The sequence below is a fragment of the Primulina tabacum genome, chromosome 16 (genome assembly GCF_025594145.1).
Source record: "Primulina tabacum isolate GXHZ01 chromosome 16, ASM2559414v2, whole genome shotgun sequence".
Lineage (NCBI taxonomy): Eukaryota > Viridiplantae > Streptophyta > Magnoliopsida > Lamiales > Gesneriaceae > Primulina > Primulina tabacum.
This window is the reverse complement of record NC_134565.1, coordinates 19,370,282-19,395,936: the sequence shown is the minus strand read 5'-3', so window position 1 is coordinate 19,395,936 and position 25,655 is coordinate 19,370,282. Positions and strand designations below refer to the sequence as shown.

Sequence of the window (25,655 nt, the reverse complement as noted above, 5' to 3'; positions counted from 1 at the left end):
GGCATAAAAACGAAAATAATACAAGGGTTCATATTTCTTTCATCCAAACATGCATCAACATATAATACGCTGTGATGGATGACAAAAAGGAAGATTAAGGCGTGTATTTGCATTTAAAACTCTCAAAATACGACTTGCGATGCGAAGAACGTTGGTGGAGAGACGAGGGATGCACCTTGCTGATTTTTCTTCAAGACTTTCGTGTTTTTCCTTCTCAAAGTGGTGTGTGTGTGTGTGGCCGTGTTTCAGCTAAGGAGAGTCCTAGTGTGTTTGTGAGGGGTGGGGCGTGAATTTATGTGGGTTATGGGTAGGGTTTTAGGCTATTTATTTTATATATAACACAAGGTGCAAGCTTAGGCCCATTAACCTTGTATAATAGGCCAATTAGTAAATATTTAAAATATTTTTTTATGAAAGTTTGTGAAAATATTAGCCAATTCTCCAAACGTCCCTATTTTTGAAAAATTTGATTGTCGGTTTAAAATACGACTCGGCGTGTAAAAACACCTCAAAAGTTGTCATTTGCGAAATACCTTATACCATATATTAAAATTAATTATTTATTAAAAATATTTTTTCTTATGTAATCCACGGTCTCCGTTCCTCGATTGCATGTCGATTAACCTTTATAACACAGTTTTAATGCATTCAAGTAGAAAACTACCTTCTAAACATATAAACATGTCTAACATAATTGATTTATGCAATTAAAATCAATTAGTTAGTAATTATTCATTTTTCCTAAATTTGGATGCAGTTGGATTACGTTATCGCGTTTTGGACCTTACAAAAAATCTAGATATCAAATAATATATTTTGGAATTTTATTAGATAAATCTAATCTTTTATTTATGATATATCTAAAATACCTAACACATAAAATATTACAATATATATCCAATAACTGATAAGAGAGAAAGTTTGATATTTGTTGATAATATAATAGTTTTCTATAATAAATAAAATTGCATTCATTTGCATAAAATTGCATTCATTTGCATTTTTTTATTTTTTTTGGATTCTATCTAGTTTTTAGGATCACGAACTTATGTTTAACTATGTCAAATGTTTAAAGTGATTTCCTTTACTCAAATAAATACTACTTTTAAATCTTGAGTCTTTTCCTATGTTTTTGTTCACGATATTTATGCTGCAACGTGTTTGAATATCTAAGAGGTTCCATCCTATTGGATTAGCAGGATAATTAAGTTAAAATAGTCACATGGTTGGATTTTCCTGAAGACCTTTTGGTTTTCCTTATAGATCAAGAGAACTTGTAAAGCTATCATCAGGGATTAAGTGGCCATTTTGGTGTTTTCTAACAATGGATGATCCGTAGTTAAAACGAACTTTTTGTGATTCCCTGTGATACTCACGGGAAATTTAGGGTCCGATCCACGCAAGCGTCACTAATCCAGACACGGGCTTCAAAATTACCCTGGGCCTGAAATCACAAATAAGACCGTTAGGAGGGGGCCAGGAGGGTATCCTGGCGTAGCCCCTCCGACGCTCAAGTCAGAGACTGAGGATATATGGGGGAGCAGCTAAAGGCGCTGCTGAAAATAATATAGTGAATGCCCTATCGTACGCTCAAACCTGGTATTTATAGGAGAATACATGGGCTTGTCATGGGCCCTTCACCTGTGGGCTACCTGTGGGCCTTAGATATGGGCCGGGGGTTTGGGCCAGATCTTGATGGGCTCATCCATGGGGTATCACCAGTCTCCCCCTCCCGAGTCGAACTGAATCGTAGGTTCAAAGTTCGATTAATGGTGTTGTCCTTGGTTCATCTGCGATGAGGATGTATCGTACCAGAAAAAATTAATTTCGTTTGCCGTTAACGAACGATGTTCACCGCTGCAAAAATTACGGGGATCGACCGATGTTTGCCGTTAACGAACGATGTTCAACGCCCCCATAATTTTTTCAGAAATAAGCACTCGCAAGGGTGAGGCCTTGCGTTTTTCCTGCCGTTCTCCAGTCTCCCAAGATTAGGAAACAAATCAAATCGCAATCTTAATCTGGAGGGAAATATATCAAATCAAAACACAATCTCCTCCTAAATGGTAAGGTATGGGCTGAGCTCCCCTATAAATAGAGGCCACCTTCTCATTTCATTCTTACTTCTCTCACAAAAATTTCCGCTGAAATTCATTCACCAGCTCCTCCCTGCCCACGCTTTACCTGCGCGTTAACCCTAGCGCCGCCCCATCACCACTCCACCGTCACTTTAGTCCGCCGCCCCGGCCACCACTGTGCGCCGTCCACTCTCGCTCGAGCCATCGCACGCCTCGTCTTAGCCAGCGCGCGCCTCGCCCGAGCCCTGCAGCGCGCCTCGCCCGAGCCCAAGCCTCCCCTCGTCGAGCCTGCCGAGCGCCCCTGCACGAGCGCACGCCCTCACCCCTACACGCTCCACGCTCGCCGCTCGCCCCTGCCAGCTCCAAGCTCGCCCTAGCCCGAGCATCCAGCTCGCCCTCGCCCGAACGCACAAGTGCACGCTCGCCCACATCGTAAGCTCGCCGCCGAGACGCTCTCCCAGGGCGCACACTCGCTCGCCGAGCCGCTCGCCTCTGCGCGCATACTCGCCCTGCAACACGCTCGCCCGGTGCGCTCCTCGCCCCGCGCGAGTGCACGCTCGCCCCCTGCCGCTGCGTGCTAGCCCAGCGCGCACACTCGCCCGTCGAGCCGCTCGCCTCCGCGCGCCTACTCGTCCAGCAGCACGCTCGCCCGGTGCGCTCGCCGCCCCGCACGAGTGCACGCTCGCCCGAGAGCCTCGCCCCTTCCGCGCACATACCCTGCTACGAGCTCGCCCGGCCGCACGCTCGCCCCTGCCACGAGCTCGTCCCGCCGTGCCACACTCGCTCGAGCGCCGAGCGTCCCACGCTCGCCCAGTATCCGAGCACCAGCTCGCCCCTCGCCCTTGCACGCCAGCCCTCACGCGCCGTAACGCACCTTACTCGGCCATTCTTGGGATTTTATTGCTTTGAGTATTTTCCCCTGCCTCATCCGGGTCAGTTCTCTCCTCTTCCTGTTTGATTATCCTAAGCACTTATGTCTTCTTCCGATTCCGATTCCGAGTCTAGTTCTTTGGGTGGTACTGAGGGGTTTAGCGAGTCTAGCGAGTCCAGCCGGTCTAGCAGGTCCAGCGAGTCTAGCCAGAGTAAGATTTCCCTAGCCGATCCTGATTTTACCGTTGATCCTCCTGAGGAGGAAGTCACCACTCATAGTCGTCCGGGTAAGGAAGTTCGTCACGTGACCCAACAAATGAACATATCTAACGCAGACAACTTGTGGTATGGTCATTTGTCATCCCACATCCCTTCCGGTAGCGAGCCAAAACTTAGAACTTTATGGCACATTCCTTCCTCCCACCAGATTATCATTCCTAGCCCAGAGGACCGGCCCTATCTAGCCCCTAAGGGCTATTATACCTTCTTTCAGCATCACTTTGATGCAGGTCTCCGTTTCCCTTTGTGCGATTTCTTCCAAGAATTAAGCAAGTACTACCAGGTGCATTTAGGTTTACTCACGCCCAATGCTTTCCGTTTGATAAGCTGTTTCGCTGTGTTATTCAGAGCTTTAGGCCTCCCTTTGAATTGCACCACTTTTTCCTACTTCTTAGTTTTGTCCAGGTCAAAAGATGGACCTTTCTACGTAACCTCCCGGTCTGGCCACAAACTGTTCGATGGGGCCCCCAGTCATGTGAAGGACTGGAAAAAATACTTCTTCTTTGTACAGCCACCCAAAGAATTGACTTGCTTTACCGATTGGTACCCTGTCTTCACTAAACCCAAACTTTCCAAGAGTTATAAGAAAGATGAGGAGTACCTACAGATAATGAGTGTACTAGGAGATCGATGCTTTAACATTCCCAAACTTCTATCTGAGGATCTCCTATGTCATGCCGGGTTAAGTCCCGTTAAAATTAAGCTGAAGGAGAATGCTGGTAGATATTCTCATCTGTCCATACTTCTTGTTTTTCTTTTATTTATTATGTTACTTGATAACATTCTCATTTGGTTCCTTGTCTCTGCTTGCAGGTACTAGAGTCATGAACGCCCTATTTCTCCGTGAACTTTCCAAGACAAAGGCCGGGGGTTCTTCATCAGTTTCCCAGAAATCCATTACCCCGGTAGTCACGATGGGCCCAAAGGAAGATTGTTCTGCTGCTGAGAAAAAGAAAACAGGTTCCTGTTCTACCACCGCGAAGAAGCCTGCTAGCTCCCCTAGCTCCCCTACTGCTGCGAAGAAGAAGAAGGCAGGCTCCTCCTCCTCCGCCTCAGAGCGAGCCTCCTCGCCACCTCCTCGCGCCAAGTCCCCTCCTCCGTCTGGTAAGCAAAATGCATCCACTGATCTTAGCCCGTCAGCCCCTCAGCATGGCAAACGCAAGATTTCTGAGATTTCTGTCGTATCGGTCTCTTCTCCAGAGGGGTCCGAGCCCGATGAGGAGCCTCCCCTCGCATCGGCGGTACATCCTCTATACACTTCGGATTCGGCCATCGTGGGGCGGGGTCCTACTCCTCTAGCTCAGAAGATAATGTATCAGCTTCCTTCCGACGCCGATGCAGCGTTCATGGGTTCACTGGGGTGGTCAGACCTCCTCCGCCGGACATGCAGCAGTGTCACCGAGGTATACTTCTCCTTATAACCTTTAGATTGATGTTTAATATACATTTGATCTTCTTATCGTCTTTTCACCCTTATCTACTTATGCAGGGCATGATGTACGTTGGGGAGTTGGCCGAGCGTGCTCACGCCGCTCGATCTGGCTCTTGTCAAGAATTACGCGAGGTTCAGGCTCTCCGCGAACAGCTCCAGGCTACTATTGATGAGATGAAAGTGTCGCATGCCATGGAGCTTTCGGAGTCCCAAGCTCAATTGTCGGAGTCCCAGATCCAGTGCGGCGAGCTCTCAAAACAGAAGCAGGAGTCTCAGCGGCTGATAGAGGATCAAGCTAAAGAGATCAAGAAGCTGAAGAAAGAATTAAAGAACTCACAGGCTGAGCTTAAAGACGCCAAGGCACGACATGTTGCAGAAGCCTCCTCTTTCAAAGAGGAATTTCTCAAATCCGAAGAATTTGTCGAGATCTGTGGCCCGAAAGCTTTTCACTACCTGGGGGTGGGTTTCGAGGGTGCAGTCGGCCTTTTCCACGCTCAGGGCTATCCTCCGCCAGGCGCCCCTACTGACTTTATCGACTTCGAGGGCTTCATATTGAGTCTCCCCCCTGATTCCTAGATTGAGCCCCTTTATTTATGTTATTTTCTGCATTGTTTTATTTTCCATAGGATTATGCGACTTTTGGGACGTTTACATTTGGTTCTTTCCTTTGCGCACTTTTGACCTGTACGAACTCGTTTTATTTATGCAACCTTGAGTATTTTGCATTTGAATTTACTGCTTCTCACGAGTTTGTCTCTGATACTATTAACCTGTTAGGGCAAATAAAATCATCACCCTCTAACTCCTCTGCTAGGTGACACCTTAGCAGGAAAATAAAAATCAACCATCTCCACCCTCTAACTCCTCTGCTAGGTGACACCTTAGCAGGAAAATAGAAATTCACCATCTCCACCCTCTAACTCCTCTGCTAGGTGACACCTTAGCAGGAAAATAGAAATCAACACCATCACCCTCTAACTCCTCTGCCAGGTGACACCTTAGCAGGAAAATAAAAATCAACCATCTCCACCCTCTAACTCCTCTGCTAGGTGACACCTTAGCAGGAAAATAGAAATTCACCATCTCCACCCTCTAACTCCTCTGCTAGGTGACACCTTAGCAGGAAAATAGAAATCAACACCATCACCCTCTAACTCCTCTGCCAGGTGACACCTTAGCAGGAAAATAAAAATTCACCATCTACACCCTCTAACTCCTCTGCTAAGCCGGGCCTTAGCAGGAAAATAGAAATTCACCATCTCCACCCTCTAACTCTTCTGCTAGGTGACACCTTAGCAGGAAAATAGAAATTCACCATCTCCACCCTCTAACTTCTCTGCTAGGTGACACCTTAGCAGGAAAATAGAAATCAACACCATCACCCTCTAACTCCTCTGCCAGGTGACACCTTAGCAGGAAAATAAAAATTCACCATCTACACTCTCTAACTCCTCTGCTAGGTGACACCTTAGCAGGAAAATAGAAATCAACACCATCACCCTCTAACTCCTCTGCCAGGTGACACCTTAGCAGGAAAATAAAAATTCATCATCTACACCCTCTAACTCCTCTGCTAAGCCGGGCCTTAGTAGGAAAATAGAAATTCACCATCTCCACCCTCTAACTCCTCTGCTAGGTGACACCTTAGCAGGAAAATAGAAATTCACCATCTCCACCCTCTAACTCCTCTGCTAGGTGACACCTTAGCAGGAAAATAGAAATCAACACCATCACCCTCTAACTCCTCTGCCAGGTGACACCTTAGCAGGAAAATAAAAATTCACCATCTACACCCTCTAACTCCTCTGCTAAGCCGGGCCTTAGCAGGAAAATTTAATTTTTCTCCACCCCAACTCTGCTCCTCTGCTAGGCGATGCCTTAGCAGGAAAATTTAATTTTTCTCCACCCCAACTCTGCTCCTCTGCTAGGCGATGCCTTGGCAGGAAAATTTAATTTTTCTCCACCCCAACTCTGCTCCTCTGCTAGGCGATGCCTTGGCAGGAAAATTTAATTTTTCTCCACCCCAACTCTGCTCCTCTGCTAGGCGATGCCTTAGCAGGAAAATTTAATTTTTCTCCACCCCAACTCTGCTCCTCTGCTAGGCGATGCCTTAGCAGGAAAATTTAATTTTTCTCCACCCCAACTCTGCTCCTCTGCTAGGCGATGCCTTAGCAGGAAAATTTAATTTTTCTCACTTTCATAATACACCACCATTCATGAAATGAAAAGAAGAACTTGATTTTATTGAATTCCAATGGATTACAAAAGAAAGTTTAGAAAGTAAAATACATCGACGACAGAATCAAGAATAATACTTCCTAAGGTGATAAGCATTCCAAGGCCTCTTCAAAGCTTTGCCTTGCGCATTCTCTAAGTAATAGGCTCCAGAGCTCAACCTCTCGACCACCTTGAAGGGACCCTCCCACTTTGGGTCCAATTTTCCCCTCTGCTCTTCTGGCACCTTCCTCAGGACCAAATCACCCACCTGAAAGTTTTTTTGCACGACTCTCCGATTATAAGACTGTGCAATGCGATTCTTATAAGCTTCCAATTGAATGCTGGCAGCCTCCCTCTTTCCTTCCAAAAGATCAAGGTCAGTAGCGCGTCTTGCCCCATTGTCCTCGTCATAAAACATCACCCTTGCCGATTCCAACCCGATCTCAGCCGGGAGCACTGCTTCATTACCGTAGACCAAACTGAAAGGAGTTTCTTTGGTTCCCTCTTTCGGAGTGGTTCGGTATGCCCATAAGACACTTGGTAGCTCATCCACCCAATTGCCTTTGGCCTTGCACAGTCGAACTTTCAGACCCTGTACCAGCGTCCGATTAGTCACCTCCACCTGGCCATTACTCTGCGGGTAAGCTACAGAGGTAAAGACTTGTTGGATCTTCATCTCTTTACACCAAGCTTCGATTTTCGCCCCTTGGAACTGTCTCCCATTATCGGATATCAGCCTCCTAGGTACCCCGTACCTGCATACTATACTCTTCCACAAGAATTTCAGGACGTCGTTCTCAGTGATTCTGGCCAAAGGCTCTGCTTCCACCCACTTTTAAAAATAATCAACTGCTACCAGTAGGAATTTTTTCTGAGCAGGAGCCATAGGAAAAGGTCCCACGATATCCATTCCCCACTGGTCAAAGGGACAGGCAGCCGTGACAGCCTTCATCATCGCGGCCGGCCGGTGATTCAACCGCGCATGACGTTGACAACTATCACAAGACATTACCAATTCTTGAGCATCATGCAGCACTGAGGGCCAAGAATAACCGGCGAGCAGTACTTTTCTTGCTAATGCATAAGCCCCTAAATGATTTCCACAACACCCCTCGTGAACTTCTCGGAGCACATAATCAGCCTCTTTGTAACTTAAGCACCGAAGAAGTGGCCCTGCAAAGGACGTTCTAAACAACACGTCCCCAACCATTACATAGCGTGAACATTTTATCTTCAATTTATGAGCTTCGCGAGGGTTATCAGGAAGCTTTCCCTCTTTCAGGTAATCAATTATGTCAGCCCTCCAATCCTCTTCTTCTTGCTCAGCTGCAGGTGAACTCGTGTGAGGTGTGAGTTCGATTTGAAATACCACATCTCTATTCTTCCAACTTCCCATCGTTCCAGCCATTTTGGCTAGAGTGTCTGCCTTTTCATTTTCTTTCCTGGGAATCTGTTCAAATGTAATCTCTGTGAATTTCTCTCTGATTCTGTTCACTTCTCGAGCATACTCAATAAGCTTCTCATCTTTCACATCATACATCCCCTTCATCTGTTGCGCTACCAACTGTGAGTCAGAAAAAATAAGTACCCGGGTAGCTCCCACATTTATGGCTGCTCGAAGTCCTGCCAAAACAGCCTCATACTCTGCCTCATTATTGGATGCTCGAAAGTCCAACCTTACAGCCAACTTCACTTCTTCCCCAGCTGGTGAAATCAGTACTACTCCCACCCCACTTCCGTCCTTCGACGAGGAACCATCCACATACACCTTCCAAGGGTCCTCATTCTCCTGATGTACAGTCTCAGCCAGAAAATCGGCTAACGCTTGTGCTTTAATAGCTGTTCTCGGCTCATACTGGATGTCGTATTCTCCCAACTCCGTAGTCCACTTAACCAGGCGGCCGGACATATCAGAATGAGTGAGAATCCTGCCTAATGGACTGTTAGTGAGCACCACAATCGGATGAGATAAGAAGTAAGGCCTCAAGCGTCTGGCTGTCATTACCAACGCCAAAGCCAATTTTTCCAAACCCGAGTATCGGATCTCTGCCCCCTTGAGTGCATGCGAAACATAGTACACCGGCTGTTGAACTGATCCATCAAGCTTGACAAGGACCGAACTCACGGCCCCTTCAGTGGCAGATAAGTATACCCACAAAGGCTCCCCCGCTGTCGGTTTGGCTAGAACAGGAAGCTCGGCAAGGTACTCCTTCAGTTCTGTGAAAGCCTTCTCGCAATCCGGCCCCCACTCAAATTTTTTCGCCTTTCGCAGGGTCCGGAAAAAGGGTAAACTTCTATGGGCGGATCTCGAGATAAAACGTGCCAGCGCAGCAATCCTCCCTGCCAACTGCTGAACATCTTTGGGCCCCTGAGGAGAGACCATATTTTGGATAGCTTGAACTTTCTCAGGGTTAGCCTCAATTCCCCTCTCCGTCACCATATAACCCAGAAATTTCCCACTCTTCACCCCAAATATACACTTCTGAGGGTTCAACTTCAGCCCATAGGACCTGAGGGTGGAAAAGGTCTCCACTAAGTCAGGTATGAGCAGGGCTGAATCCTTAGACTTTACCATGATGTCATCCACATATACTTCCACATTCCTCCCCACCTGCTTAGAAAAGACTTTATCCATCAACCGCTGATACGTGGCTCCGGCATTTTTTAGTCCGAAGGGCATGACCACGTAACAGAAAGTTCCTTCAGAGGTGATGAAACTTACTTTATCTTGATCCTCCACGGCCAAGGGGATTTGATGGTACCCCTGATAAGCGTCCAGCATGCACAAATACTGGTGTCCGGCTGTGGAGTCCACCAACTGATCTATCCGCGGCAAGGGATAACAATCTTTAGGACATGCCTTGTTGAGATCTCTGAAGTCCACACACATCCTCCATTTTCCCGAACTTTTCGGAACAAGAACGACATTCGAGAGCCAAGTAGGAAATTGTACCTCTCGAATGTGCCCGGCACTGAGCAACTCTCCCACCTCCTTTTTTATAACTATATCTTTCTCGGGCCCGAAGTGTCTTTTCTTCTGCTTCACGGGACGAGAATTCGGCAAGATGTTTAACCGATGTTCTGCTACATCTGGACTCGTCCCTGTGAGCTCTTGGGCTGACCAAGCGAACCTGTTGAGATTAGCTTGTAAACAAGTAATAAGTTTTTCCCTTACCTCTGGGTCAAGGTCAGGGGCTATTCTTAGAGTTTTCTTGTCAGGCCCCAATGTCACGATCTCCGGCCTCTCATCCATCACCTCATGAACCTCTCTCCTTACCACGGGCAACCCGCTTCGCCCCCTTCTAATCATATTGACCTCCACACGTGCCCTCTTCCCCTCTTCTTTCACTATCCCCTCATAACACCGACGAGCGACTTTCTGGTCCCCACATAAGACTCCAACCTCCCTCCCCACTGGAAACTTCAACTTCTGATGATACGTGGACGCTACAGCTCTGAAATCTTTTAGGGCCGGTCGCCCCAGAATTCCATTGTAAGCGGATGGGGTGTCCACCACAGTAAATGTCGTCATCTTGGTCACCCGCCGAGGCTCATGTCCCAAAGATAAAGGAAGGACAATTTGACCCAGCGGTGGGATGGCATGTCCTGCGAACCCATATAGAGGAGTGGAGATTGGTTCAAACTCAAATCCTTCCACCTTCATCTGATCCAGAGTACTCTTGAACAGGATATTAACAGAGCTTCCATTATCAATAAAGATTCGTGCCACATCGTAATTGGCAACGGTGGTCGTCACCACCAAGGCATCGTTATGAGGAGCCACAATGCCTCGGAGATCCTCTGGCCCAAAACTGATGACAGGATCATGGGGTAAGTTCGCACTCCTCGATATTTCAAAATTCTCCAACCTCCTCCCATGCGCCTTCCGCGCTCGCCCGGAATCCCCATCAGTAGCACCCCCCGAGATCATATGAATCATTCCTCTCGTCGGGTGATTATCCTCATTCGTTCTCCTCCTCGGTTCAGCGGGCTCCCGAGGGACATCCTGACCTCGACCCTCTCTCCTCGGCTCTTCGATCCTCGGATGTATCCATGGAGGGCCTCGACCCCGCCTAGAAGACGGGCGAGATCTCAGCTCACTCCCAGACGAGGACCCATCTTGTCTACCCCGTGGCGGAGGTCGAGCACTGCTCTCGACCCTCTGCGACTTCTCCCCCCTCTCCCCCGACTCCCTCACCTCCATCACCTTATCCCGACTCCTATTCAGAGGAACATGTGATGAGAATTGTCTTCTATCTTTGGTTCTGTCCTCATCTCTTTCCCCTGCACCCCTCTTCTTTCCACCTCTCTCGGCTCCCTCCACCCTACTTCCTCCGGGCCGGTTTTCCATCCTCCTGTATCGTTGAGCATCCTCCAGGTTGACATATTTCTCAGCTCGAGCCAACAAATCATCATAGCTCGACGGAGGCTTCTTGACCAACGACTTAAAAAACTCTCCTCCCCTTAGTCCTTGTGTAAAGGCACTTATCATGATGTCAGGGGTAGCCGATGGTATTTCTAGTGCTGCAGTGTTGAAGCGCTGGACAAACTCCCGCAACGTTTCAGCCTCTTGTTGTTTCATCACAAACAAACTCAAATAGTTCTTTTGATGCCTCTTGCTGCTGGCAAATCGGTGCAAGAAGGCTGCAGAGAAATCCTCGAACGATTGTATGGAGTTGGGCTGCAGGGTATTAAACCATTGCTGGGCTGACCTCACCAACGTGCCCAGAAACACCCTGCATCTGACTCCGTCCGAATATTGGTGCAACAGAGCCGCATTCTCAAATCTCCCCAAGTGTTCCTCAGGGTCTGTATGTCCGTCATACTCTCCAACGTTTGATTGTCGGAAATTCGGAGGAAGCCCTTCCTCCAAGATGGCTAGTGAAAAAGGGCTTCCTCTCTTGGGTACCGGCGCCCTGCTTCCCACCTGCTCCCTCAACCTCCTTATCTCTTTCCACATCTCTCCCATCTCACTAATCTCCCCACTCTGGAGGGGTTGCGTCTCTTCAACCCTGCTATGATGGACCTCAACATTTTCCTCCCGCTCCTGATGGGCGGCTTGTTCCTCTACAAACATAGACTCTTGATTCCTCTTCATGGCCTCATCCACTGTTCGGGTGATAAATTGGCCCAGCTGTTCCAGGGTCAAGTTTCCCACATTCTCATTGGGACGGGTTTGCTCGGCCCTCGTCTCGTGGATGGGCTGCTCAGTTCTGGCCTCTTGACGAGGTTGTTCTTGTCTCGTCTCAAGATGCGGTTGTTCCTGTCCCGCCTCAGCGCGAGATGGTTCGGGTCCCCTCCGAGGACGCGATGATGCTGAGGTGGCTCTTCCACTCCCTCTCCTCCCTACCATCTCTACGTCTTAACTCAAAAGTTCCCACAGACGGCGCCAAGTGATACTCACGGGAAATTTAGGGTCCGATCCACGCAAGCGTCACTAATCCAGACACGGGCTTCAAAATTACCCTGGGCCTGAAATCACAAATAAGACCGTTAGGAGGGGGCCAGGAGGGTATCCTGGCGTAGCCCCTCCGACGCTCAAGTCAGAGACTGAGGATATATGGGGGAGCAGCTAAGGGCGCTGCTGAAAATAATATAGTGAATGCCCTATCGTACGCTCAAACCTGGTATTTATAGGAGAATACATGGGCTTGTCATGGGCCCTTCACCTGTGGGCTACCTGTGGGCCTTAGATATGGGCCGGGGGTTTGGGCCAGATCTTGATGGGCTCATCCATGGGATATCACCCTGCAATTGATTTTCTTGTGCTGCGCGTGTCAGATGTTATGACGTTAAATTACACACGGCAAAAAAGAACAAAAAAATTCTTGTATTGGCATCTCTGCTCTTGTTGCTAACAGATGGTCAGCAATATGCCAGCAAGGTGAAAATGCCGGTTTTCTCTGTTTTATGTATTATCCCAGATATGATTTCTGAGTTATGGTGTTGCAAAAGAGGTTAGACTATGGTTTCAATGGCTATCTGGTGCCTCCCACTCCACGAGCTGCTATATCCGTCAGGGTAATAATCAACTATCATTGTATACTGTAACTGTCATATTCCCCTTTTCAGCCTACTATACTCATTTCATTTCATTAAAACTTGGTCTAGAGGAGGTGCTTGTTTAAGAGAAAAGCGGATGATAGACAAATGTGTGCATTTGATTTATTGGCTACTGTAGCGGAAAGTTACTGTTGGAAGGGGGAAGTTCTCCGCCATTCTTAGATTCATTTTCCAAAACGGAGCAAGGTGTGGAAGGTTCGGATGCGAAAGAAGAAAAAACTGAAAATAATCCTGTAGAAGAAAAATATTGCGATCAAGATTCCTATGAAAGGAATTTTATGTTCCCTGATCTTGTCACAGAAAATCCCAATGCAAATTTGTCTCATAATGACCCGATCTCAAGGCCTGCATCTGGAATAATGACGTCTAATTGCTCTGAAAAGAATACTTCTGCTGAAAATTTGGCTAACGAGGGCATCTCCAACGCAGGGGAATTGCTCCAATGGGAGGTGCGCTACCATTCCCTCTGCGCCATATTTGGGGCAGAGGGAACCCCTGCGCCAAATTGGCGCAGGTAATTTCTTTTTTTTTTTTTTTCATTTTTTTTGTTTTTTTTTTAATTATAAATATTTAAGAATTATAAATATTATTTATCTAATAATATGATATTATTATTATATTAATTTAATAATTAGATATATTTAAATAATATTTTTTTATTCTTTTAATAATTAGATATTTAATAATAAAAATTAAAATATTTAATTATATAAATTTATAAATATATTTTTAAATAATTTTATAATTAAACATCAAACACACAAATTTATTGAATAATATTTAAACATTCAAGTACACAGTTAAAATAAAAATACAAATTCGAATTCAGATAATTTAAATGCAAATATAATAAAGGATAAACAAACTAAATCATCAATAATTTGAAAAATCGAATCCGAGAATATGTAATTATAATAAAAGATAAACAAACTAAATCATCAATAATTATAAAATGTAATTATAATTATATCACTAAATTTAAAAATTATACATTTAATAACTAATATTAACATTAATTATAATTATATTGTTAAATTTATAAATAAATAGTAAACAAATGGAATATTACAGGAATATACTTTAGTGTAAGATTTGAAGTAAATGGGTTGGAGATGAATGTTATATTTGGTACAGAAACTGCACTATTTTGGTGCAAAAACTGCACCAAAATAGATTTATGCGTTGGAGATGGCGTGATGATTGCAATCTACGACTTGGGATTTTTAAACCTTTAGCAAATCCTGATTCCTCAGCTCGTAGGATATTTTCTGGTACTGAATCTGATCATGAAATTAGGAAACATATAAAAATGGAATCTTCAATTCCCCCGAATTCGTCGACATGTAATGGACTTGATTTGTGCCATCCAGTGGCTGGTGACAAAAAGCCTTCAAGGTTGGTTAAATCCTTTGATGGTGAAAAGATTCTCTTTTACAGGGACCACTCTCCTTGTGGTTTCACTCCTGTTAAACCGGACAATATAAAGTTCGTTTCTAGAGATGATGACGATAAAACTTCTGCGTTCACTGAACCCCGAATCAGAATTAAAAGGTTTAGGCCATCACCACGCATTGGGGATAGTAAAATTAGGAAGTTGCCAGCATCCAGGCCTTATAAAGTAGCTCTGCTTGTGAGGGATGATGAAAGATATAATGCAGGTGAGTCAGCTGTTTAATTATTTATTTTGCTGTAATGATTGGACTAGGTAACTGTAACGTGCATTATAGTTGGCATTTCATGTTTTCAGATACGGAAAGATGTGAAAACGTTAGCAGTAAGAGAAGTTTTAAAAGACAGAGGTCACCTAGGGACTATCCTTTCAAAAAGAGGAAGTTTTATGAATGTAGCTTAATGTCTAACTCTGACGAAGGTAATAATGGAGTTGCACTAGGCTCTCCTCCGACACTGTCACGACAAGGTAATTTCTGCCAGCAACCCCTTAAAAGACACTCCTTCGTGCATAATCATGGAAGATGAGATATAAATTATGAATGATGAAAATCTGTGTTGATTTGGTCTAGCAGCAACTGACCCTCTTTTTCATGTTTGTTTATCCAATTGTGGGGTTTGGACTATCTTCAATTTAAAAGATTTATGATGTTTATCCAATTGTGGGGTTTGGACTATCTTACTATTTAAAAGATTTATGATGTTTAATTTATAATTTTATTATACTAATGACCATTCTGTTCTATAATTTGTTTCTGCAATTGCTGCACATGTGGCGCTTCAATTGTGTTTGAATTCAACTCAAAATTAGAGGGATATAAGCACAATGTTATATGCAATGATTTACTAAATATTCAAACATATATAGATATGCATGGATTAATAGAATTTGTAGATTAAATAATTTGACACTGAATGCAGTAGTGATCAAAACTCAGAATTCTGCAGCTGGTGAACATGCATCCTTCCAGACCAGCAATCCCCAAGGTACAAGAGCTTTTCACAGGCTAATTTTTTTTGTTTTTTTTTTTAAAACAAAATCTATCCGTACTTAACGTTTGAGAGGATTCTCATTAGAAATATTTTGTTTTGGGACTAAGTGAAGCTGAAGACCAGATCTTTCAGGGTTCCGGAGTTAGTTATTGAAATACCAGAAACTGCAACTGTTGGTTCTCTGAAGGTATTTAAACTCTATCAAGACTCTTCTTGTTGACGAATTCAACACTCGTGATCATTTGCAAACAAAATATTAATTATTTAAAAATCTTCCTGGTCAACCTTGTCTTATTCTCTCTGTAATGGAATTCAAGTCCCCTTGTTTCAGTGATGTTTTGCGGGTGGATCTAATATTTCACAGAAAACAGTAATGGAAGCGGTGAATGCAATCCTTGGCAGTGGGCTACGGGTTGGAGTTCTTCTTCAGGGTAAGATGATTAGAGACGACAACATAACATTGTTGCAGACCGGAATTTCTCAGGATCACGAGATGGATATGTTGGGTTTTACTCTCGAACCCTGTATTACTCAAGCCCCATTACAATCATTTCCTGATAAACAACCTCGTCAACTTCTGCATAACGATCCTCAGCCACTCGCTAGGTATTTCGCTGGTTTCTGTACTTTTAAGTGTAATATCTCTTTAGCAATGACTACATTTTCAGCATTTTTTCCCTCGTCAAACAAGTTGGTAAAGCCATACCACCACCTGGCCTAATGTTGATGGAACTTATTGTTAGAATAGGTGCCCGTCGAGCCAAGTGTTGGCCGAGGGTTCATGTTTAAACTCTATGTATAAATAATCTTTATTTTAATAATATTTGAAATTATTGTTTTGGCACTTCTTTATCTGTATACCCTTGCTAGTTGCATAGATAAAGTCATTGAATATACAAATAGTAGAAAGAATATGAGATGCTCATATGATGAGTATCATGAAACTCATATTTGGAATACTGTATATTCTAAACAGTTCCTAGTCGATTCAGCCGCCGCTATGTATGACATCTTGGTGTTTTTGTATTTGCTACACACTAGTACATTAGGGTGCTCGATTTTCTTGTTGAAAAACAATTTTTCAAACTTCCGTTGCGCTTTCGGGCACCTTAATCGATCCTCTTTCAAGTGGTATTAAGAGCTAAGGATACTATTTTGTGTAGCTTATACATAACTAACCGCATGAGATGAGTTTTTGCAACAAAAATCAAGGCCGTCTTTGGGGAAATTTCAGGCAGCAAGTTGGCTGGAATCCGGCGACGGCGATGACGACTAGGGTTTCCAAAACTTTTTTGGAATATCAAAGTGTCATGGGCCTTGAAGTTGTTGGGCCATGATATGGCAAACATATTTGTGAAATTTAAATGAGCCAAAATGTTTTTGGTGAAAAATGATTTTTTGGGCCCTTAAGTTTAAATCCACAAAAGTTGTACATATTATCTCATAAAATAAATAATTGAAGTTGGACTTTAATTATTTATAGTAAATTGTGATTTACAAGAAATTCGGTTATAAATAAATTAATTAGAAAGTAGACAAATGAGTTTGTATACTTTGTTAATTTAGTTTATAATCGTGGCGGTTAGTGATTGGATCAAGATATATAATATTGGATCAATTAATTATTTGTGATAATTAATTGATGGTGTATGATATGTGATATTATGCATGAAGGATGATCAAAAGCCCAAGCCCAATTTGCTAGGTGTATGCTAGGATATTTTGTGTTGAATGATTGTAATATTTATCAAATTTAAAGTGGGCTTGGTTTATGGCCCGTTCCCACCCCATGAGATGTATCTCTATTTGCCATGGATATTTATTTGTAATAAATATAAGTATAGTGTAAGATCAAGATTGGAAGATGGTGGCCTTGATGATTATGAAGATCGAAGACATGTAAATATTGGAAGCTTATGTAATAGTTGCATTTCCATCACATGCATTTCCCTAGGAATAGACCTAGGCCCGTGCTTAGCTCACACGGGCCATTAGTATTGGGCGATTGATCATCCTTCTTTTGTTTACTGTTTATAATATATGCATGATATGTTATAAATAATGAGTATGTGCGTTATTATTATGATAATAACAAAGTTGCATGAATCCGGCAAACATACGATCAAACATGGCGAGCTTTTAAATAAAATTAATGATGAGACCTTTCAAAATTAAAAACCCTCATTTTGAATAAGATTCAAAATTAATATCAATCCCGAAAAGAGGGAATTATAAAGTTATTTATAATTTTCATATCTTCCATCGACTAATTGGTGCATGATGAACGCTACCCGTGCTCGGGGCTCGGCTCATATTATTGGGGGGACCCTGGGTGCCGGAAAGCTGTGACATTCATTGACATGGTGATGTGAACTACGTGGAACTCCCATGATTTCGGCTTATATTATTGAGGGAACTCATGGCGACCGTCCATTAAGGTTCAACATCGTTGGGTAAGGCTTGACACGCAAAGATGAACGACGTCATATTATTGGGTCCTAATCAAGCGTGAGACAAAAGTTACGTAGAGGGTTGCATGGAGATGCAATTGGAAACTACCTTTTAGGAATTGTGATTGGCTGATATTTTTCGGGATCATAATTCGCTAATTGGACCTTGCGTACCTACTGAGGAAAGGAGTTTTCCGTTTTCACTAGAGGGTAGTGAAAGATGTCAAAACAGTGGGAGTAAACATTTATAAAGTAAAAGTCCATACTCTATATCTTACCAAATATTTTAAAATAGTCATTAACATTTATCTGTTTTACTTTTCAGTACAAATTTGACAATGTCTTCGATTCGAAATCCGTTATCTGCTATACTCGAAAAACACGTTTTAACCAGACCTAATTACCTCACTTGGCTAAGAAACCTAAAGATCGTCTTGAATTCGGAAAAGATAGCATATACACTGACTGAGTCGCCCCCTGTTGAGGCTCCGACTAGCTGCACTCCTGAAGAATTGCAGACTTACAAGGAATGGTGTGACCATAACTTGAAAGTCAGGTGTTATATGCAGGCTTCTATGAACGATGAGCTGCAGAGGCGTTTTGAGGATGCAAAGAATGCTGCTGACATTCATTTGCATCTCAAGGAGCTCTTTGGTGAGCAGACACGGCCGCTTAGGCATGCTACCGTCAATGAGCTAATCACTTTACGCATGCGAGATGGGACTTCGGTCCATGAGCATGGCCTAAAGTTGATTGGGCTCGTGGACAAGCTCGTTGGCATGGATTTGATGTTGCCTTCGGAGTTGACCACCGACGTGTTGCTCTTGTCGCTGCCTAGCTCGTTTGATCCTTTTGTGGTGAATTTCAATATGAACAAGATGGAGCCGACCCTTGAGGAGTTGGTGAACATGCTTGTGACCTTTGAGTCCACCATCAAGAAAGAGAAGCCGGTTCTTTATATGGTTTCTTCATCTGGTACGAAGACCGATCCACGTGGGAAGGGAAAGAAGCGTTCTTTCCAACGCCCCAAGAAGAACGTGCCCCTGAAGAGGCAGACTCCGATTCCCGCTGTAGCAGCCATACCAGTGAAGGCTGACAAGACTGCTGATATTTGTCATCACTGCAAGAAGCCTGGACATTGGAGGCGTAATTGCAGGAATATCTTGCCCAGAAGAGTTCTGAAAACGGTATGGTCTATATTGAAATAAACATTTCAATTAACTCAACTTCTTGGGTATTGGATACCGGATGTGGCTCACATCTCTGTAATGATTTGCAGGTGATGGGAAGAAGTAGAAGGCTTAGAGAAGATGAGACCTTCTTGAGGATGGGCAATGGAGCAAGAGTTGCTGCCAAGGCCGTAGGAGATGTTTGCTTGCATTTGAACAATGATTTTAAGTTAATGTTAAGAGATGTTTTGTTTGTACCTGAATTGGTAAATTATTTTCATTTCTATGCTTAATAAAGATGGATTTTCTTGTTTATTTAGCAAAGGTGTTTGCAACATTTACAAGAATGAATGTTTAATTGGTACTGGAGAACTTGAAAACGATCTCTACACCTTAAAATTGAAAGATATTCCACTAAACAATGTCCAAGCAATAACAACAACAAACAAGCGAAAACAAGATACTCTAAATTCGACACAATTGTGGCATGCTCGATTAGGACATGTTTCCCTAAGAAAGATGAACAAGTTAGTGGGAGTGGGCATGTTTGATATGTCTGATATTAATGCTCTTACGACTTGTGAATCATGTCTAAAAAGAAAGATGAACAAAATTCCCTTTAAGGGCCACGTGGAGCGAGCCAAAGGGTTATTTGATTTGATCCATACCGATGTGTGCGGTCCGCTTAGCATCACCACTAAGCATGGACATTCCTACTTCATCACCTTTACCGATGATTTTTCGAGGTATGGGTATGTGTATTTGATGAAATACAAGTCTGAAGCCTTTGAAAGATTCAAAGAATTCAGAAGGGAAGTAGAGAAACAGTTGGGACGAAGCATCAAGACACTTCGATCGGATCGAGGTGGTGAGTACTTGAGTGCCGAGTTCCAAGAGTATCTTAGGGAGAATGGGATTCTCTTGCAGTGGACTCCGCCCGCTACACCACAGTTGAATGGTGTTTCGGAGCGTCATAATCGGACTTTGATGGACATGGTTCGATCTATGATGGGGTTCACGGAGTTGCTTCGATCCTTTTGGGGATATGCGCTTGAGACATCGGCACTGTTGTTGAACAATGTCCATTCAAAGGCAGTTGACAAAACACCATATGAGATATGGATGGGTAAGCCTCCCAAATATTCTTATCTTAGAATATGGGGATGCCCTGCTTATGTGAAGCAGGCAGTGGGAGATAAATTGGATAGTCGATCCATTTTATGTTACTTTGTGGGATATCCAAGCAAATTCTGTTGGATATTATTTCTATCATCCCCAAGAAACAAATGTGTTTGTTTCTAGGAATGCAACCTTTTTGGAAAAGGAATTTCTATTGGATAGAAAATGGGAGATGATAGAACTCGAAGAGGTTCGAGACACACCCACAATTATAGAACCCACACCCGAAGATCCAAGAGAGGAAATACAAGCTCCTAGAAGATCCGAGAGAGTCTCGAGACCACCTATGAGGTATGGTCTGCTTCTTGAAGAGGGCCATGATGAGCCTAACCATGGATGTGATCCAAGGACCTTCAAGGAAGCATTACATGATGCCGATTCATCCAAGTGGCTTGAAGCAATGGAATCTGAGATGAATTCCATGCATTCGAACCAAGTGTGAAATCTCGTGGATCCACCTGAGGGAATTTTTCCCATATGGTGTAAATGGATTTACAAGAGGAAACTTGGGGCGGATGGGAAGGTATTGACCTTCAAGGCACGATTGGTAGCAAAAGGATATACTCAAAGACAAGGAGTTGACTTTGAGGAAACCTTTTCTCCAGTTGCAATGTTCAAGTCCAAAAGGATATTGCTAGCCATAGCTGCATGGTATGACTATGAGATATGGCAGATGGATGTCAAGACAGCCTTTCTTAATGGGGATATTAAGAAAGAGATTTACATGTCTCAACCTGAAGTGTTTACATCTGTCGGAAGTGAGCATATGGTATGCAAACTTCAAAGATCTATTTATGGTCTAAAGCAGACATCTAGGAGTTGGAACCTTAGATTCGACAGTACAATCAAAGAGTTTGTTTTTACTAAGAATCCTGAGGAACCCTGCGTGTATAAGAAAGTTAGTGGGAGTGCTGTGAAAGTTCCTGATGCTTTATATTGATGACATTCTACTCATTGGGAATGATGTAGGAATGTTGCAATCAACTAAGATATGGTTAGCGAGTAAGTTCTCGATGCAGGACTTGGGTGAAGCATCTTTTGTATTGGGAATACAGATCTATAGAGATAGATCAAGAAGATTGCTTGGTCTCACCCAGTCCACATACATTGATACCATCGTGAAGAGGTTCTCGATGGATGAGTCCAAGAGAGGAGATCTACCAATGTGTCATGGCGTGTCCCTTTCCAAGTCTATGTCTCCCAAGACTGATGCAGAGATAGAGGCGATGACACGCATTACATATGCATCTGCGATTGGTAGCATCATGTATGGGATGATATCTACACGTCCTGACGTGGCTTTCGCACTAAGTGTATTGAGTAGATATCAATCGAACCCTGGTCTTCCACATTTGAAAGCTGTGGAAGACATCCTCAAGTATTTGAGAAGGACCAATAAGTTGTTCTAGGTCTATGGGGTGGAGAACTGAAATTGGAAGGCTATACCGACTCTAGCTTGCAAAGCGATATCGATGGCTCGAAGTCAACCTCTGGTATATATTCATGCTCAATGGTGCTGCTGTCTTTTGGAAGAGTTCCAAGCAAGACAGTACAGTGGATTCCACCACTGAGGCAGAATACATTGCTGCATCAGCTGCAGCAAAGGAGGCTGTTTGGATAAGGAATTTCGTCCAAGAGTTGGGTGTCATTCCTAATGGAGTTGCTCCTGTCCCGGTGTTTTGTGACAACACGGGAGTCATTGCTCAAGCAAAGGAGCCAAGGTCTCATCAGAAGTCCAAACATGTATTGAGAAAGTACCACATCCTCCGAGAGATTGTGGAAAGAGGAGAAGTCTCGATTGCAAAGTCGGCTCCGCAGATAATGTTGCTGATCCGCTAACTAAGCCTTTACCTTGACCATTATTCGAGAAGCATCACGAATCGATGGGTTTGAAGCATATGGGTAGTTGGCTCTAGTGCAAGTGGGAGATTGTTAGAGTAGGCGCTCGTCGAGCCAAGTGTTGGCCGAGGGTTCATGTTTAAACTTTATGTATAAACAATCTTTATTTTAATAATATTTGAAATTATTGTTTTGACATTTCTTTATCTGTATACTCATGCTAGTTGCATAGATAAAGTCCTTAAATATACAAATAGTAGAAAGAATATGAGATGCTCGTATGATGAGTATCATGAAACTCATATTTGGAATACTGTGTATTCTAAACAGTTTCTAGTCGATTCAGCCGCCGCTAAGAAGGATATAGGCCGCTCTAGTTTGAGACTAGTATCTGCGATGTGAGTACCATGTTTCATTGGTAGGGGACATTGTGATGTCCGAGCATGCAGATAGGTGCTCCTGGTAGAGTGCACTGAACAACCCTCCATAAAGGACTTTCCAAGTGGTTCTCACTTATCGAGTGAAAACGTCCTAGTTTATGGTTGTACACCATTAGTCCTTATGACCCAAGACAACATTGAGACTCTATATGCTAGCATTGCAGTTTGACTTGTTTTCCGACTCTCATGGATCATCAGGTGGCAAGGTTGGGTGTTTTGTCGAAACATATAGGAGTCGATGCATTGTAGTCGGGGATTCACCGCTTACTTTCGGGTATGGATATCCTATGTGATCTCATGTGTATGTAGTACGAAATCTCTGATCAGAGTATGGTGGTAATTATGAAAGGGGTTTCATAGATTACATCATTGATGCAACTACGACATGACACATAGTATCGATTCATTGACAACTCTCGATATACCAATGGTTGTCGAATCGGTCGGGATATATGAGATGAAGGGACCGTACTGTATGCTAACCATAATTGAATGGTTCTTGCAGGCACTATCATTTGATACCTAGGGAATCATGTCAGCGATGCTGCTAGACGTTTAACATGATTGGTTGGGTACTATCAGACTTGAGTTCTGACATTCTTGTTATCAAGGAGTCGATAATTAAGAATGGAGCAATTGGGGTATGCTCGAATAAGGACATGTTTAGTCCGAATCACATGGAGATGTGAACCCACGGCTAGTTGTATCAATGAACCATTGAGGGCCACACAAGTGCTAGCTTTCTAGATCACGTTGAGAAGTAAAATAATTCAATATGTGGAACGGCTTATAAAGGAGTTTATAAGCGTGAGGAAAAATAGAAGTATGACTTCTATAAGGAGAATGTAACTTTTAATTTGAGGAAATGTTCCTAAATTAAAAGTTGGCCAAACGTATAATGTATTTGAAAATTGTGATTTTCATAAACATTATTATGGACTAAATTAAATTAATTCAAGTGTTGAATTAATTAAACACTAGTGGACCTAGTAGAGTCCAAATAATTAAATTAATTCAACTGATGAATTAATTAAACAACAATGGGCCTTGTGGAGCCCAATTAGAAATAATTATTAAACTAGTGGGCTTGAGTAAAATCAAGTAATGTTTAAATGGTCTCAAATATGTTTGAGACATTTAAATGAAAAAGGTCCATGGGCCTTGTAATTGTTACAAACCCAAACAAATTGCATGCTTGGAAGGTGAAGGGTTGGAGGCAACTTTTGAGTTAATGACATGACATGCACATGCAACTTTTTGCTTTTGCTTTTTGGACAACCAAGACAACTCATCCTCCATTCACTCCATACAGGCTTGGAAGAAATTTTACTCCAAAATTCTCCAAAATTTTCTTCTTCAATTGTTGAGGAAAGAAAACACTTCTCAAAGAAAAATCATTTTATTTTTCTAGTGCAAAATAAGAGGGGAACTAGTTAGTTGGTGATGGACCTAATTTTGAAGAAAGGAGGCTTGTAGATTGTCATCCATCAAGAGCTAAGATGTTTACATCTTAGTTGGAGCCATGACATCAATCTTTGAGATTGATAGGTAAAAACTTCTAAACACCCTATGTATGACATCTTGATGTTTTTGTATTTGCTACACACTAGTACATTAGGGTGCTCGGTTTTCTTGTTGAAAAACAATTTTTAAAACTTCCGTTGCGCTTTCGGGTACCTGGCAAGCTCAATAAAGCTTTATATAATCTGTGGAGGTGATTTTTTTACTTCCAATAATAAAGACGAGCTCTAATCTAATTGGCCTGCTACCCTCGAATTATGTTAGAGGCTGCAACAACTAACGGTCTGCCGGGATTTCCACCAGGTACCCTCCAACCAGGGGTGTCAGTCGAAATGGCGTCCAGCTTGGGAAACTTAATTCTCAGCCAGAGCATGCAGGAAATGATTTCATTAATGTTGTAGAATGTGATCATGATTCAGTTCTGTCCCCACCCGATATGTCATTACAGAAACCTGCTGCACAATTAAAAGCACTTGTCTCCGTCCTGAAGATGGAACCAGATGTATTAGCCATGGTTCCATTGAAGAAATCTAAGAGATCTGATTCTGCACAGCGCCGTATTCGTAGACCTTTCACTGTTTCTTAAGTGGAAGCTCTAGTTCAGGCTGTTGAGAAACTTGGAACTGGGAGGTATGTTTGGTGACACTGTTCGACTTGTTATCTATGCAAAAAGGCCCGATATTGTACTCGTTTGTGTTCATGTACTGCAGATGGCGTGATGTTAAGCTGAGAACTTTTGATAGTGCAAAGCACAGAACTTATGTAGATTTGAAGGTAAGAAATTTTAATATTCATGGCTACCGGCCTCTCATAGGACTTTTTGGTGACCCCTAGAATGATTATTTACGTTATCGGATTTTGTTTTGTGTTGACGGTCACTGCTTACATTTTTCTGGTGGAAGTCTTTTATGATTGCCCGATAAATTCTTTTCAGAATACACAATGTTAATATGAATTGTGATGCCATATTCATCCGAGTTTTGCGCTTGAAGAAACGTTTATTGACTGGGTTTTTCTTTTTATTTCTTAGGATAAGTGGAAAACACTGGTTCACACAGCAAGAATATCGCCTCAACAAAGACGAGGCCAGCCTGTCCCCCAAGAACTACTGGATAGAGTCTTGGCTACTCACGCGTACTGGTCCCAGCAGCAAGCCAAACACCACCTCAAATCCCAGCTCGATACCTGCCTTCTTTTTTGAAAATAGTGATGCCGGAGAAGTATAAACGTGCATGTTGGTTGAATCATGTTGGATATGGGTTTTCTACACGTCCAAACGCAGCGGAAGTTTTAAAAAGTTTATTTATTTTGACAATCAAAATATGTTTTGCTTTAGACGTTCGTATGATTTTAAGAAAAACATTCATAGAGTGTTAGAATTTATACCTTTGGTGAACGATTCACACTTGGCTCCAACTACACCGGTATTAGCGGATGTAGCTCTTGTTGTAAATCCCTGCGAACTTTCTTCGATCTCCTTCTTTAATCTTCGAATCAGGTCCACGACCAGATTACTTGTTCCTCTTCTAATTTGCACTAGAAAATTAGAAGATGTTTCGCGTATAGATAGAACCCGAAAAATTCGACTCAATAATCTAAGTCAAATTTTTCTGGCAAAAGGAATAAGGATTTTCGAGAGCATCCTTTTGGGATTGAGAAAGCCAAAAATTGAATTC

The 25,655-nt window shown here is 43.0% G+C and overlaps 2 protein-coding genes across 2 annotated transcripts; both read left to right on the top strand.

The window, feature by feature from the left end:
• Nucleotides 1–2,660: 2,660 nt before the first annotated feature.
• On the top strand, nt 2,661–5,235 carry LOC142528390 (uncharacterized). Its single transcript, XM_075633435.1, has 3 exons — nt 2,661–3,946; nt 4,041–4,630; nt 4,717–5,235. Exons 1-3 carry the CDS (start codon nt 3,052–3,054, stop codon nt 5,233–5,235), a joined length of 2,004 nt encoding a protein of 667 aa, XP_075489550.1. The 5' UTR covers nt 2,661–3,051.
• Nucleotides 5,236–14,116: 8,881 nt separating this feature from the next.
• On the top strand, nt 14,117–25,194 carry LOC142528389 (telomere repeat-binding protein 5-like). The gene is made up of 8 exons (XM_075633433.1): nt 14,117–14,597; nt 14,687–14,857; nt 15,313–15,375; nt 15,489–15,568; nt 15,746–15,987; nt 24,283–24,609; nt 24,690–24,753; nt 25,010–25,194. Exons 1-6 carry the CDS (start codon nt 14,117–14,119, stop codon nt 24,563–24,565), a joined length of 1,320 nt encoding a protein of 439 aa, XP_075489548.1. The 3' UTR covers nt 24,566–24,609; nt 24,690–24,753; nt 25,010–25,194.
• Nucleotides 25,195–25,655: the final 461 nt, after the last annotated feature.